The sequence below is a fragment of the Staurois parvus genome, unplaced genomic scaffold (genome assembly GCF_062004578.1).
Source record: "Staurois parvus isolate SC_StPar_1 unplaced genomic scaffold, SC_StPar_1.0 ptg000087l, whole genome shotgun sequence".
In the NCBI taxonomy this organism is placed as follows: domain Eukaryota; kingdom Metazoa; phylum Chordata; class Amphibia; order Anura; family Ranidae; genus Staurois; species Staurois parvus.
Genome location: NW_028317883.1, coordinates 9,837,240 through 9,851,837, shown reverse-complemented (window position 1 = coordinate 9,851,837; position 14,598 = coordinate 9,837,240). Strand labels below are relative to the sequence as shown.

Below are 14,598 nucleotides of genomic sequence, written 5' to 3'. Positions count from 1 at the left end.
AAAGGCAGCAAAAATTGAAAACTAATGACAGATTGCAAAAGATAGCAAATATTCAAATATATTAATAGTAAAAAGGTTCGGTCCGAGCATGTAGGCCCTTTACAAAATAATCTAGAGTGGGTGACTGGGGACAAAAAGAAGGCAAATTTATTTAATACCTTCTTCAGCTCTGTGTATACAAAGGAGTATGGGGGAGCTCTTGTCCATAATGGGCATGGTATTGGCACAGCCCCAGATGATCCACATTTGCTCACAACTGATATGATCCAAAAATATTTAGACAGTATATAGGTGAATAAAGCACCTGGACCAGATGGCATACACCCACGAGTCCTTAAAGAATTGGGCTCTGCCATTTCAAAGCCATTGTTTCTAATTTTTAGGGACTCTTTAATGACTGGCATAGTACCACTGAATTGGTGTAAGACCAACGTGGTGCCAATATTTAAAAGGGGTCAAAATCTTTACCAAGTAATTATAGACCTGTTAGTTTAACTTCTATAGTTGGGAAGATACTGGAGAGTTTAATAAAAGACCACATAGATGAGTTCTTGCTGGAAAAAAATATTTTAAGCAACAGACAGCATGCATTCATGAAAGACAGAAGTTGTCAAACAAATCTGATTTCTTTTTGTGAGGGGGTGAGCAAAACCTTGGACAGAGGGGTGGAGGTGGACGTATTATACTTGGATTTTGCAAAAGTGTTTGACACAGTTCCCCACACACAGCTAATGTGTAAGGTAAAGTCTGCAGGCTTGGAAAAATCTGTATGTAAATGGTTAGAAAACTGGCTAAAAGATCATATCCAAAGAGTAGTGGTTAATGATTCATACTGTGAATGGTCTAGGGTCGTCAGTAGTGTACCCCAGAGTTCAGTGTTGGGACCCTTACTTTTTAATATATTTATAAACTATATAGGGTTTGAGATTAATAATCCCATTTCAGTTTTTGCAGATGACACCAAGCTGTGCAGTGGAATAACGTCCTTACAGGATGTCTTCAACTTACAAGCATGGAGGAGATCAGCTTTGAGGAAAGATTAGAGGAACTGAATTTATTCTATCTTGAGAAGAGGAGATTAAGGGGGGATATGATCAACATGTATAAATACATCAGTGGTTCATATAGTGAACTCGGTGTAGAGCTATTCACCCTGAGGTCATCATAGAGGACAAAGGGGCACTATTTATATCTGGAAGAAAATAAATTTAATCTCCAAACACGGAAAGGTTTCTTCACAGTGAGAGCTGTGAAAATGTGGAATAGACTCCCGCAAGAGTTGGTTCTGGCCAGCTCAGTGGATTGCTTCAAAAAAGGCCTGGATTGTTTCTTAGATACACAGAATATAACTGGATACTAACATTTATAGATAAAGTTGATCCAGGGAATATCAGATTGCCTCTTGGGGGATCAGGAAGGAATTTGTTTCCTAGCAGGAGCAAATTGGACCGTGCTTTGCTGGCTTTTTTGCCTTCCTCTGGATCAACTGTGGGTATAGGATTATAATGTTTTTTTTCTATGGTTGAACTGGATGGACTTTTGTCTTTTTTCAGCCAGAGTAACTATAACTATGTATTTAGTTTGGAGTCCAACTTTAATCTCCCTAAAGCCCCAGTGTGACTTTATCCATACCTATTTTTCTGCAGTCTTCTGGCTGGTTTGGTAATGTATCAGGGCCTTTTTCTTCCTTGGCGGAGGTGGGGCATTTACACCTTGACAGTGTGATGCTCACTTAATGATGTGGCAAAGGTTGATGTGGTAACATGGAGTGTGTCAATGACATCTTTATTATCCCATGGCTGTGATCACTAACTATTTTACTACACCAGGAGTCTCTTGACAGTGTTTTACATGCAAGTTCAATTATACTTTAAACAAAACTTGTGCTTTGTCCATTCAGGGCACAACAACAGGTTTGCCTTTCCTTCACTTACTCTGTTTAGTGCTGGGAGCTGAGGGAAATATCCAGTGCTTCTAGGCGGAGCAAGAGACGTTAAGTGACAATGCCTGGCCAATCAGTGCTGTTACACTGGGAGTCGGTAGATCTATGTAAGCTCCAACTACCGAAACTTAAATCTTACACAAGACTTTTTATTCAATTCCAGCAGCTATACAGAACGGTGGAGCAGTGAAAGGATGGTAAGTAGGTTCTACCAGGGAGGGCAAAGTTACATTGCACATTGCACAGGTGTTGGAGAAGAGGATCTCCAATGTACCACCGTCTTTAAAGGAGGATACCCTGAGAAACAGGGAAGGAGCCAGCTCAGCAAAAGGCCTGAAGGCAGCCAGAAACCCATTAAGCTATCAAGAGAGGACAATGTGACAGTGTGACGTACACCTTGTGGGCTGGATAAGGGGAGAGGGCAGTCAGGTAGAAAACCCAACTATCTTCTCGTCTGGGACTGCTGTGCTATATTGTCAGTTTCTGGGCCCCCTTGCCCAGGGAATAACCTCATTGAAACTGGGTGAAAAGGTGGATTCATCTGGGGTTTGAGGAGGTACACCTTGGGCATCCTATACACCCCTCAACCCCATCTAAGTTTTAAACCCCTCAATAAAATCCCAAAACCAAGTTCAAAGAATTTTATTAAATAACCCCCACTGATGGTGCAGGTGTGTGCTGGTTTCTTAGGTAATCAGAACTAGGGGTCTGGGCTCCACCCGAGAAAAAGGGGGGTCTCTTCATAGGTGGTCAGATGTCAGAAAGGCTGCACGGGGCAGCCAGTGCATGTATGTTTGCACAGCCCAGGATCAGACAATGACAGAGCAGCAAGCAGCTGGAAGAGCACCAATGTACAAGGTGTGTGCTGGAACAATGAGGTGCTGTGTTTGATAGTCTGGAGCAGGGGTCTCCAAACTGTGGCCTGAGGGCCAGATATGGCCCTTTGCTGGCCTTTATCCAGCCATTGGGCACTATTCCGCTCACTGATACAAACACTGGGGCAGTATATCTCCCACTGATACAAACGTTGGGGCACTATTCCTCTCACTGATACAAACATTGGGGCACTTTTCCTCCCACTGATACAAACATTGGGGCACTATTCCTCTTACTGATGCAAACATTGGGGCACTATTCCTCCCACTGATACAAACGATGGGGTACTATTCCTCCCACTGATACAAACGATGGGGCACTATTCCTCCCACTGATATAAATGATGGGGCACTATTCCTCCCACTGATACCAACGATGGGGCATTTCTCTTCCTCCTACTGACCACCAATCCTGAGGCCATGTTTTTACCCCCACTGGTCACAATCCGACCCTCCTAAAGTCTGAAGGACAGTAAACTGGCCCATTGTTTGAAAAGATTGGAGACCCCTGGTCTGGTGGACAAAAGCAACAGGCCTGAGCAGTGGCGTCACAAGACTGAAGATATTTATGTTCATGCTGATGGTGGAAACCCTTGCATGTAAAGTTGACATTCTGTATGCACTTTCTCCGTTCTGTTTATTAAAAGTGGATCAACAAGTCCTTGTGATTCTAAAGGCTCAGTTTTTAAATTTAACAAACATGTCATGCTTACCTGCCAGTCTTCATCCTCTTCTTGGGTCCCCCGACAGCACTCCTGGCCTCTCTCCCCTGCCGAGTGCCCCCATAGCAAGCTGCTTGCTGTGGGGGGACTCATTTGTACTCACTCCTGAGCCAGCTGTGTAAGTCCATAAGATCATGGCTCACCCCCCCCCTTCCCTCCTCACAGACTGTGATTGACTCCCACTGCTGTGTCTGAGCCAATGAGGTGGGACAGCTGAGAGAGCCTTGGTTCTCGAGCCCATCGCTGGATGAAGATCAGGTTCAGGCAAGTATTTAGGAGCTGGGGGGGGGGAGTTTTCAAAAATACATTTAAGTAAAAAAACTTCTGCCTTTAGAACACCTTTAAAGGCATATCTGGATTGGACTGGACTCATTGGTGAACACTGCATTTGAGTTAAACGACCCCCAAATGACACACATGCAATAGACAAAGTCGTTTCTGTCTCCTTATGTGCTACTCTTTCCCCTAGTTTGGCCATATACAGTACAGCCTCCATCAAGCATACAACCAAAGGAAAAGAGCACAATAGTGGTTGCTACAATTAAAGGGGATCTACAGTCACAGCACACACTTTCAGTCTATATCATCATCTATAGCATTGTAAAAGTAATACAAACAATTGTTATTTTTGACAATACAATATAAGCTCACAAGAAGAATTTCCTTTTATGTTCTGGGTACTTCCTGTCTGTTGACTGCCTCTTTCCTCAGTTTCCTGGATTCCCTGCATGCTTTGCAGCATCTCCTCTGCTTTTGACTTTCCATTTCTAAGGACTACATATCCCATGGTACCTTGATGCCTGCAGGCTGTGATTTCTGTACTGACTCCGCCTCTTGAAACTCCTCCTCTCAGCACCTCTGTAATGCAGAAGGCAGGCTCTGAAATACTGACACCCCAGTGCCTACTTTCAGGGCATAGTGACTAAGTGTCACAGGATTCACTGAAGTAAATATGTGGACATCTTTTACAGAGTAGATTTACCAACTTCAGTATTATGCAATGATAGAAATGCAGTGTGAAAGAAATAAAGATATGATTTTAAAATGTGATCATAGTAATGCTTTAAACTTTGTGTCACATAATTGTGTAAACATTCTGTTTACAGAATGTTTACACAATTATGTAATAACTATAATTGTGTAAAACTGTGTAAAAACTATAATTCGTTCTCCAGCTGTGACTTCAGAACAACATCAGCATAATCAGACCAGGCCGTATCTAGGTGTGCGTGTAAAGGAACCAGTCAAAGAACTTCTGAAGAGAAAAAGAGGCAGTGCCAATGGAACCAACACTACGACCCCCCAGGTATTATGGTTTATAGCACTGTATGAGCTGTAAAGCTGAACTACACTGCATCTGAGTATCACAAGTCAAATTTTTAACATTTTTAATATTCATAGCACACTCCCCCAAATCATCCATGTCTACATGCTTTATGTTGCTGAAAAATTACTTTGAAAAACACCCCCTAGCATTTCTGGCCAAGGCCATCTTGAGTAAGGGCAGATGATTCATGTAGCATTTACTTCCTGGAATCCAACTGCCCTTAGCTCAGGCATGCAGGCAGGGGAAGCCCCACTGTCATAGCCTAGGCTGTCAAGGCTGTGATGGTGGGGCTACGTGGGTTCTTTCTGGACAGGCCCTGTTGGGCGAGGCGGTGTTGGCGCTCTTGGAAGCTGGTTTCTTTGGGATCTTCTGTGGCCAGTAAATACTGTGCCATCACATCAGGGAACTTTTCCTGTGGTTTGGTTTCAATATACTTAGGGATTTTTTCATATATGCAAATATATGTTGCGCTCCTAAATATTTCTCAATAAGTAATAATTAAATTATCGCCATTAAATTAATTCAAATTATAATACAAATAACTAATAAAAGTGTAAAAATACAAAAAAAAATATTTAAATAGATTCTTTTTTGCTTATTACATCCATTACTCCTAAAGGAAGGATCTCCCTATTTTACCAGCAAAAGTATATGTCTAGCAGGTTCCAGGGAAAGTGAACCGAAAGCGTGTATAGCCTAATTGCAGGCATCAAAGGAGCTGAGCGCACATCTTCACTATTTGAAGGATTCACAAAAGTCACAAATTGAAGAACAACAAGCACCAAGTCACTATATATAAAATATTGTTTATTTAATGGGACTATTATTTTTATGATATTTGGATTCATATTAATCATTAATTAATTATTTATGAGCATTTGGTCATTTTCTATGTGTTTTAGTTGAGGGTTATAAGTTGGTTTACATTTGTATTATATTAAATGAGGGTATTATGAATTTATATGTAATTGAGGGTATTAGTAAGTACAGTTGTGGCCAAAATTATTCAACCCCCACTGAAATTGAGTGTTTTGGCCAGTTTGACATTGCTTTTGATCATTCAGTCATCTTGCTTACATTTACATTAAAGAGGCACTTGTAGGTCAGACAAATATAACATAACAGTTATAATGAAATAACCACAAATGTCTTTTCTGTGCTCACAGCATTATCAGTTTTATTCAACCCCCAAGTGACATTCAATCTTAGTACTTAGTACAGCATCCTTTTACAGTTATAACAGCTTTTAAACGTGAAGCATAGCTTGACACAAGTGTCTTGCAGCGATCTACGGGTATCTTCGCCCATTCTTCATGGGCAAAGGCCTCCAGTTCAGTCACATTCTTAGGCTTGCGCACTGCAACTGCTTTCTTTAAGTCCCACCAGAGGTTCTCAATCGGATTTAAGTCTGGTGACTGCGATGGCCACTCCAAAATGTTCCAGCCTTTCCTCTGCAACCATGCTCTAGTGGACTTGGAGGTATGCTTGGGATCATTGTCCTGTTGAAAGGTCCAACGTCTCCCAAGCCTCAGGTGTGTGACGGACTGCATCACGTTTCCATCCAATATCTCCTGGTACTGAAGAGAATTCATGGTACCTTGCACACGCTGAAGCTTCCCTGTACCTGCAGAAGCAAAACAGCCCCAAAGCATGATTGACCCTCCACCATGCTTCACAGTAGGCAAGGTGTTCTTTTCATCATAGGCCTTGTTCTTCCTCCTCCAAACATAGCGTTGATCCATGGGCCCAAACAGTTCTAATTTTGTTTCATCAGTCCACAGAACACTATCCCACAACTTTTGTGGTTTGTCCACATGGCTTTTGGCATACTGCAGTCGACTCTTCTTATTCTTTGGAGACAGCAAGGGGGTACGCCTGGGAGTTCTGGCACGGAGGCCTTCATTACGCAGTGTGCGTCTTATTGTCTGGGCTGAAACTTCTGTACCCACATCTGACAAATCTTTTCTCAGTTCCTCAGCAGTCACACGGGGACTTCTCTCCACTCTACGCTTCAGGTAGCGCACAGCAGTCGAAGTCAGCATCTTCTTTCTGCCACGACCAGGTAGCGTTTCAACAGTGCCCTTTGCCTTGAATTTGCGAATGATGCTTCCTAAGGTGTCTCTTGGTATGTTTAACATCTTTGCAATCTTCTTATAGCCATTGCCCTTCCTGTGAAGAGAAATCACCTCTTCTCTTGTCTTCCTGGACCATTCTCTTGCCTTCACCATGTTTGTAACCACACCAGTAAATGTCTAGAAGGAGCTGAGTATCACAGTCATTTTAAAGCTGCCTAATTGGTGCTTATTATGCTTGATTGCTGCTCGGTGACATCCACAGGTGTTTTCAATACCTGATGGAAAGCACCTGTATGAACCTCTGTTCTTCAGAGTGGTAGTCTTTAAGGGGTTGAATAATTGTGGCAATGAAGAAACCACATAAGAACCATTTACTACTGTATTACATAAACAATTGATGTCATTTTAGTTGCATTTGGGTAGTTACAACGTCCTTGTAGGATTTGATTCTGAATACAATTCCAAATGTACACTATAGTCCCTAAACCCCTTTACAGCATTGGGGGTTGAATAATTTTGGCCACAACTGTACATCATGTCACTAATAGATGATTAATTAGCACTTGAATAATTTTTTTTAGAGGAGTATTTCATATGGAATTATTTTGATATTTATTTGGAGGAGATTGATTAGTTGTAATAATCTATTTAAATATATTTTTTTGGTATTTATACACTTTTATTAGTTATTTGTATTATAATTTGAATTAATTTAATGGCAATAATTTAATTACTTAATTTTACTTATTGAGAAATATTTAGGAGCGCAACATATATTTGTAGATATTTCCAACACAGTTGTAGTTATGTGTTTCATGTTTGCGATCCTATAGTAATTATCACGCCTGTGGCTCGCAAGTTACTCTGATTCGTTTATACCGATTTTTTCATATATTATACTAGCTTATTGCTAGTTTTTTTCTCTCATGTACTCTATTTGGACCAGAATTGGTAACGTAATTGCATCCTCACACCATACTAGTTTATTGCTAGTTTCTTTACATGTGCCCCATTTGGATTAGAAGTGGTGACGTCAGTGCATCCTTATCAGTGGGAAGGAGGCCTTGTGGAGTGCCGTCTGCCCTCTTGGTTTGCCCTCACTGACTAGCCTCACATGGGAAGGCTGAAGGCCCTCCTTTACAGCCTTTGCACAGATGTCTGTAGTTTAAGAAATCTGTTTACAACTCCTGAAGAAGCGATATTATAGTGAAACATGTTGAGTTACTACAACCATTAATATCAGACTATCTGTTTTCAAACTTTTACAGGGATACGGTACATAATTATTGTGGAATATACCAATACTATATGTATCTATGTATCTGTACTATATATACTTGTATTGAATATATCATTCCATATACTGTGGGAGTATATCCTCTGCAGTGGATTTTATAAATTATATGTATTGTTGTACATCTATGTATGTTCAATAAAGCAATACTTTTATTTACCACTGTTGTAGTGCCTATAAGGTCCATCAAATGGCCCTTCTTTTTTTCCCAATAGTTTGAATAGGACGTGGCACTTGGGAGTGTTGCATAAATCCCCACAGTAATCACCCTGTGTCGGATATTCTTTCTCTATAATCTAAACATCTATAGGAGATCCTCATCTGGGATGCTGTAATAGTTTGTATACATCACACAGATGTGACAGTTTACAGACAGGGTCAGGGTAACCCCCAGGCATGTTATTTAACTTCCTTACCGGGCCAATTCTGACACTTCTCTCATATAGGTAAAAATCGGGGGGGGGGGGGGGGTTTCTAGAAAATTAACTGTTTTTTAGCAGAGGCCCTAGAGAATAACATAGTGCTCACTGAAATTTTTTATGTCACACGGTACTTGTGCAGCGATTTTTGAAACACTTTTTTTTTGGAAAAAATACACTTTAATGAATTAAAAAAAAACAACACCAAACACAATATATAACCCATTAAAAAAATATGAAAGATGATGTTACACAGAGAAAGTAGATACCCAACACATCATGCTTTAAAATTGTGCAGACTTGTAGAATGGTGCCAAACTACAGTACTTAAAAATCTCTATAGACAATGCTTTAAACAATTCTACAGATTACCAGTTTAGAGAGTTACATAGTACTAGAATTATTGCGCTGACATTTACATATGTGAGCGTGACCTACGTATGCGTTCACCACTGCACATTAGCACGTGGGGACTGGGGTACTTTTTTAAAACAAGTATTATTTATATTCTTACATTTTTTTTATTTTTGCACTGTCCCTTTAAATTGTTTTTGATCACTTTGTTCCCATCACAAGGAATGTAAACATCCCTTGTGATAGAAAAAGGCAGTGGCAGGTCCTCTTTATGGAGAGATCTGGGGTAGATAAGATCCCACATCTCTCCTCTACAATGTAAAGCATTAGATATTAAAAAAAAGATGTAGTGCTTACAAAAATGGTCTTGTTTTTCACATTAGGCCGGAACCAGAAGTGACGTCATGACGTTACTCCAGTCTTCCTAGGCCATAGAGATGAGTGGAGGCCATCTTTTCTCCAATCATCTTTGTAACAAGTACCGTGTTCATTGGATTGGTTCGCGGTGCCATCGATCATCCAGGTAAACCCAAGAACCATAGGGAAAAAGCAACCCCTCCCATCGCTTCTAAAATGATACAGCGGTGAATTTGCAGTTCAGATCATTTTTATAGGTTGGAGAATCGCCGGCTGAAAAAAAACAGTACCGGGGTTATGGAATATTGCTGCAGCCATAGCCCGGGTATTCCACTCTCCGTTGAGGACATCTTTTGTCTATGGGCCAGTCAAGAAGTGAAACTTTAATAACATTGCTGCTCCCTGTCAAACAGAATTCTTCTTTCATTTGTATTATTGTATATATGTTTCTCTTAGCCACTTTCCGCCATTAGGCTGTATATATATGGCTTCTGGTTGAAGTATCAGAATCATGGCTACAGCTACAGCCATGATACTGTTCTTTTCTGCTGGATATTCTCATTTTTGTAAAAGTGATCTGAGTGGCTATACAGCCATTCAATCACTTTTACAGGCAAATTGGGTATTATATTGTGTTTTTATTCATTAAAATTCATTAAAGTGTATTTTTTCAATAATTTGCATTTGAAAAACCACTGTGAAAATATGGTGTGACATAAAAAATTGCAACACCCACCATTTTTTCTCTAGGGCCTCTGCTTAAAAAATGTATAATGTTTGGGAATTCTAAGTAATTTTTAAGCAAAAAAAAAAAGCATATTTTTACATGTATGCAAGAAATGTCAGAATTGGCCTGGAGGTCAAGTGGTTAAAGTAAAGCTACAGGCAATTTATTTATTTTTTTTCATTTTGGAAAGAGTTTGGGGGGGGGGTGCTATTTTTTTTTGCTATCTGTGTACCATTGAAGAGTATCTTTCACTCCCTGTTCCACAGCCAAATTAGGAGGTGAAACAAAATCTCTCCATTGGAAGATTTTTCCTTTATTCTTTTTCTGGGAAAACCCCCAAAATTTGGAATTTTCTCTTACTTTCAATTTCGATGGTGATGGTACATATGACAAATAGCCAGGGTGAATCTGAACAGCGGCACAGACAAGAATAAAAACCTGACAGGTGTTCTAATCGCTTTCCACTTTACCCAAAGCTACAAAAAACGTTTTAACTTTAGTTATACTTTAAGATGTGGTTTCATTATTTGTTTAAAAATACTGTCTTTTTTATAATTCACTACATATTAATCTGATATGAATACATTAGTTTACTTTTATAATTAAATTTTGATGTATATTTCCAGGTGACATCAACTTTCCAGACATATCCATCCTACACACCAGTAGGTAATTTATAAACAAAAAAAATGATATAGTTTTTATGTGCTTTTTTATTTTAAATTAAAAACAGAATGTTATTGGGTATATCTATATGTAGCAATGCAAAAGTATTTACCATGCCGAGCCCCCCATTTTTCCACGTACAGGAGCTGACACTTAACACCTTAACAAGCTAAACTTCTTATTGCTGCCTACAAATTTTAATATAATAATGCTCTGTGAGCACTATTATATCATCAGGGTTGCTCTAAGTCTGTTATGCAATGTATAAAATACAAAAGCAAAGTTTTGGCTGTTGCTTAATTGGAAGGTACTGGTATAGGGCCCATCTTTGTTCTTGTACTAAGGTCAGATACACTTTATTTTTAGCAAATGAGGCTAAGTACACATGCTTTTTGTGCAGGACCATTGGCACTTAACACACAGTAAAGTTGTTTCCCTACAGCCTGACACCTACCTTTCACCTGGCTCTTAAATTCACTGTCAAATTGTTATGTTTACCCAACCCCTAAAATGAACCATTAAAGTGCATGTATAGCCTATTGGTAGCCAGGACCATTTAATCTCTTCAGTAGAGACACAGACAGAAACAAAAAGGGGTTCTAATCCTAGCCTACTCAAGCTAAAGCTAAAATAAAATAAAAGATTTGGTTATACCATAACCTCTAACTTCCCTAGTAAGACTTAACTCCAAACCTAAATTCCAAAAATCATATATGCAGTAAAGTAGAAGAAGAAATGTTTCATTAAAGGATAAGTTCACCTTTTAGAAAAAATAATAAATGCACATTTGTTTGCAGGTAAAAAAAGCACTCATTATTTTTGTCTGCAGGAGCCTATAAACCATTGATCCAGCAATCAGCAGGTCACTGGTGCCATGCACCAGGATGTACGAGCGAGCAGATATACTGACAGTGCTGTGAAGTTCATTGAGAACTACAAGCCTCTAAGACTGTTGAGACTCGTAGTCTCTCATTCACAGATGACTGTGAATGAGTGACGTGGCCAGGGGCGGACTGACAATTTCGAAACTTGGGCACTGCCCAACGACCCGGGGTCAGTAGGGGGCCTGGTACCTTTTTCATAGGCTTTTTTGAGTTTGGGCAAGGACACAGGGGCCCCATGATCCCGTATTGCCCGGGGGCCACATGAGTTGTCAGTCCGCCCCTGGACATGGCCATGTGACAGCTAGCAAAGGGGTAAAAGATCCCCAGCTAGCTGTCACAGTGGGAATCGGGGGAAGCGGGGATCGGTCTGATTGTAACATGTTACACCCTGAATATGGGTGTAACATGTAACATGTTGCGAAAGGTGAACTTATCCTTTAAAACACATAAAAGCTGTTTGATTTTTTTGCACAGCACTCTTGGAAAAATATTCACTCAAATACAGTACTCTTCCTTGGTGATTGGGTCCCCCACTTTAAAGGAAGATGCACTCGAAGATTGAAAGTCTTGAAGGCTCTGGGACTCCTGTTTGTCACGAGCAAACCTCTGTTTGGTGTGATTCAGGTCCACCTTCAGATCCTAAAAGTTCTATAAGCCTAACTCCAGGTTTCATTTCTCTGTAAAGTGGTTCTGAAGTCATTAGGTTTTTTATTCTAATTCATTCCCCTCACCCCCTTTTACTTACCTGAGTCCTGTATAGATCCAGTGCTGTGCTCATCTCTCTTCTCTCTCCGCTCTGTTACAGGCTTGGCTGAGAGCAGCGAGAGCCATTGGCTCCTGCTGCTGTCAGTCAAATCATGAGAGGAGGGAGCAGGGGTGGTGCCAAGCCACAATGTGTGTATCAATGGACACTCACTGCCCAGCTCAGGATTGACTTGCATGTGTGCCACCATAGAACCAGAGGAGCCTAGAGTGCCAGTGGGGGACCCCAGAAGTGGAGATTCGGGGCTGTTCTGTACAATAACATTGCATAAAGCAGGAAAGCATAACCTGTTTTTTATTTTAGGGGAAAAAATTATACTTTGCAATCACTTATAATAGTTCATGCGGGCCAAGATGATCCACAGAAACTATTTCCTTAACTAGGTAATGTGTCAGCATTGTGTTCTGGTACTGGCACAGGAACTTCCAGTCCTGTTCCTGGAACAAATTTAAGACAGGCTGAGCAACATTCACAGGAAGTTTTGTACTTTATGAATCAATACAAGGCTTCCTCTGATTGGCTGAGGTAAAGAGCTTGACGTCAACCACCAACCTCTCCACCTCAACCAATCAGAGAAAACCTTGTGTTCATTCATACAATTCTGTTTAATGCTAAGCCTGACTCAGTTTTGCTCCAAACAGGATGAAAAGTATTCCTACTGCTGCCAGAATATAGCACTGTATACTGTATGTGGATGATTGCTGTTGCAGCCTTCCACTCTATGAAAACATTAGCTTAGTGAGATCAAAAAAGAAAAATTCAAAGTAAAATACACTTACAAAATATTCTTTAAACCACAGTTTCTATTGCTTCCCTGTGTATTCAGATGTTGGGGAGGCTACAAAGATTTGGGGGTCTAACAGGGATTTACTATCAGAGATGAATCTGTAAAAAAATTACCGTAACATAAAATTCTAAATTAGAACTAGCAGAGTATTACCACATGTGATGATGCCTAGGCACACTCTGTTCTTCTAACTTCGTAGGAGCCTATTAGGAGCTTGCCATAATCAGAGGCATATTTAGCCTACAGGTACAAACAATAACAAATAGTAGCACACATTATAAAAGCCTGTGTGATACGAGAGTCCATCAGTCTCTTAGCCCAATATACACTGATCCTGCAGCTCCTTACATGGATTTGGGGGATCAAACTGAAGCTGAAGACATTTATTAATATTACACTCACATGAAAGTAGCCTGTCTCCAGCTTAGCCAGCATCCACAGAGGCAAGATACTGTATATAGAATGCCAGGATCTCTTTAACAAAGCAGGATTGTTAAGTTAAGTTTACTTCCAATTCAAGTAGTTACAACAACAGTTTTTTTTCTCCTTTTGGGATAAGGTTTTACATAAATGAATAAAGTATGGCAGTTTTAAGCGTCTGTGGTAAAAATGTTTTGTCCTAACCCTCTAACTGCTACTTTTACTGAACAAATGACAGATTTACTGGCAACATCATAGCCCCACTTGAAGGATGATGTTTCCTGAATATACACTGCTCAAAAAAATGAAAGGAACACTTTTTAATCAGAGTATAGCATCAAGTCAGTTAAACTCCTGGGATATTGATCTGGTCAGTTAAGTAGCAGAGGGGGTTGTTAATCAGTTTCAGCTGTTTTGGCGATAATTAAATTAACAACACGTACACTAGATGGGCACCAATGAGACAACCCCCAAAACAGAAATGGTTTTACAGGTGGAGCCCACTGACATTTTTTTTTTCCTACTCATCTTTTCTGACTGTTTTTCACTAGTTTTGCATTTGGCTAGGGTCAGTGTCACTACTGGTATCATGAAGCGATACCTGGATCCAACAGAGGTTGCACAGGCAGTCCGACTCCTCCAAGATGGCACATCAATACATGCCATTGCCAGAAGGTTTGTTGTGTTTCCCAGCACAGTCTCAAGAGCATGGAGGAGATTCCAGGAGACAGACAGTTACTCTACAAGAGTAACAAGATGAGCACTGCCAGAGCACTACAAAATGATCTCCATCAGGCCACTGGTGTGAATGTCTCTGACCAAACAATCAGAAACAGACTTCATGAGGGTGGCCTGAAAGCCCGACATCCTCCTGTGGGCCCTGTGCTCACTGCCCAGCACCATAGAGCTTGTTTGGCATTTGCCATTGAACACCAGAATTGGCAAGTCTGCCACTAGTGCCCTGTGTTTTTCACAGGTGAGAGCAG

The 14,598-nt window shown here is 40.4% G+C and overlaps 1 protein-coding gene across 1 annotated transcript in view; it reads left to right on the top strand.

The window, feature by feature from the left end:
* Positions 1-14,598, top strand: part of POU2AF1 (POU class 2 homeobox associating factor 1) — a 97,305-nt gene that overhangs the window by 71,101 nt on the left and 11,606 nt on the right. Inside the window, exons 2-3 of the mRNA XM_089670233.1 lie at positions 4,715-4,845; positions 10,719-10,761. Of these exons, the coding sequence (XP_089526359.1) occupies positions 4,715-4,845; positions 10,719-10,761 (174 nt within the window). The remainder of the gene's footprint in view (positions 1-4,714; positions 4,846-10,718; positions 10,762-14,598) is intronic.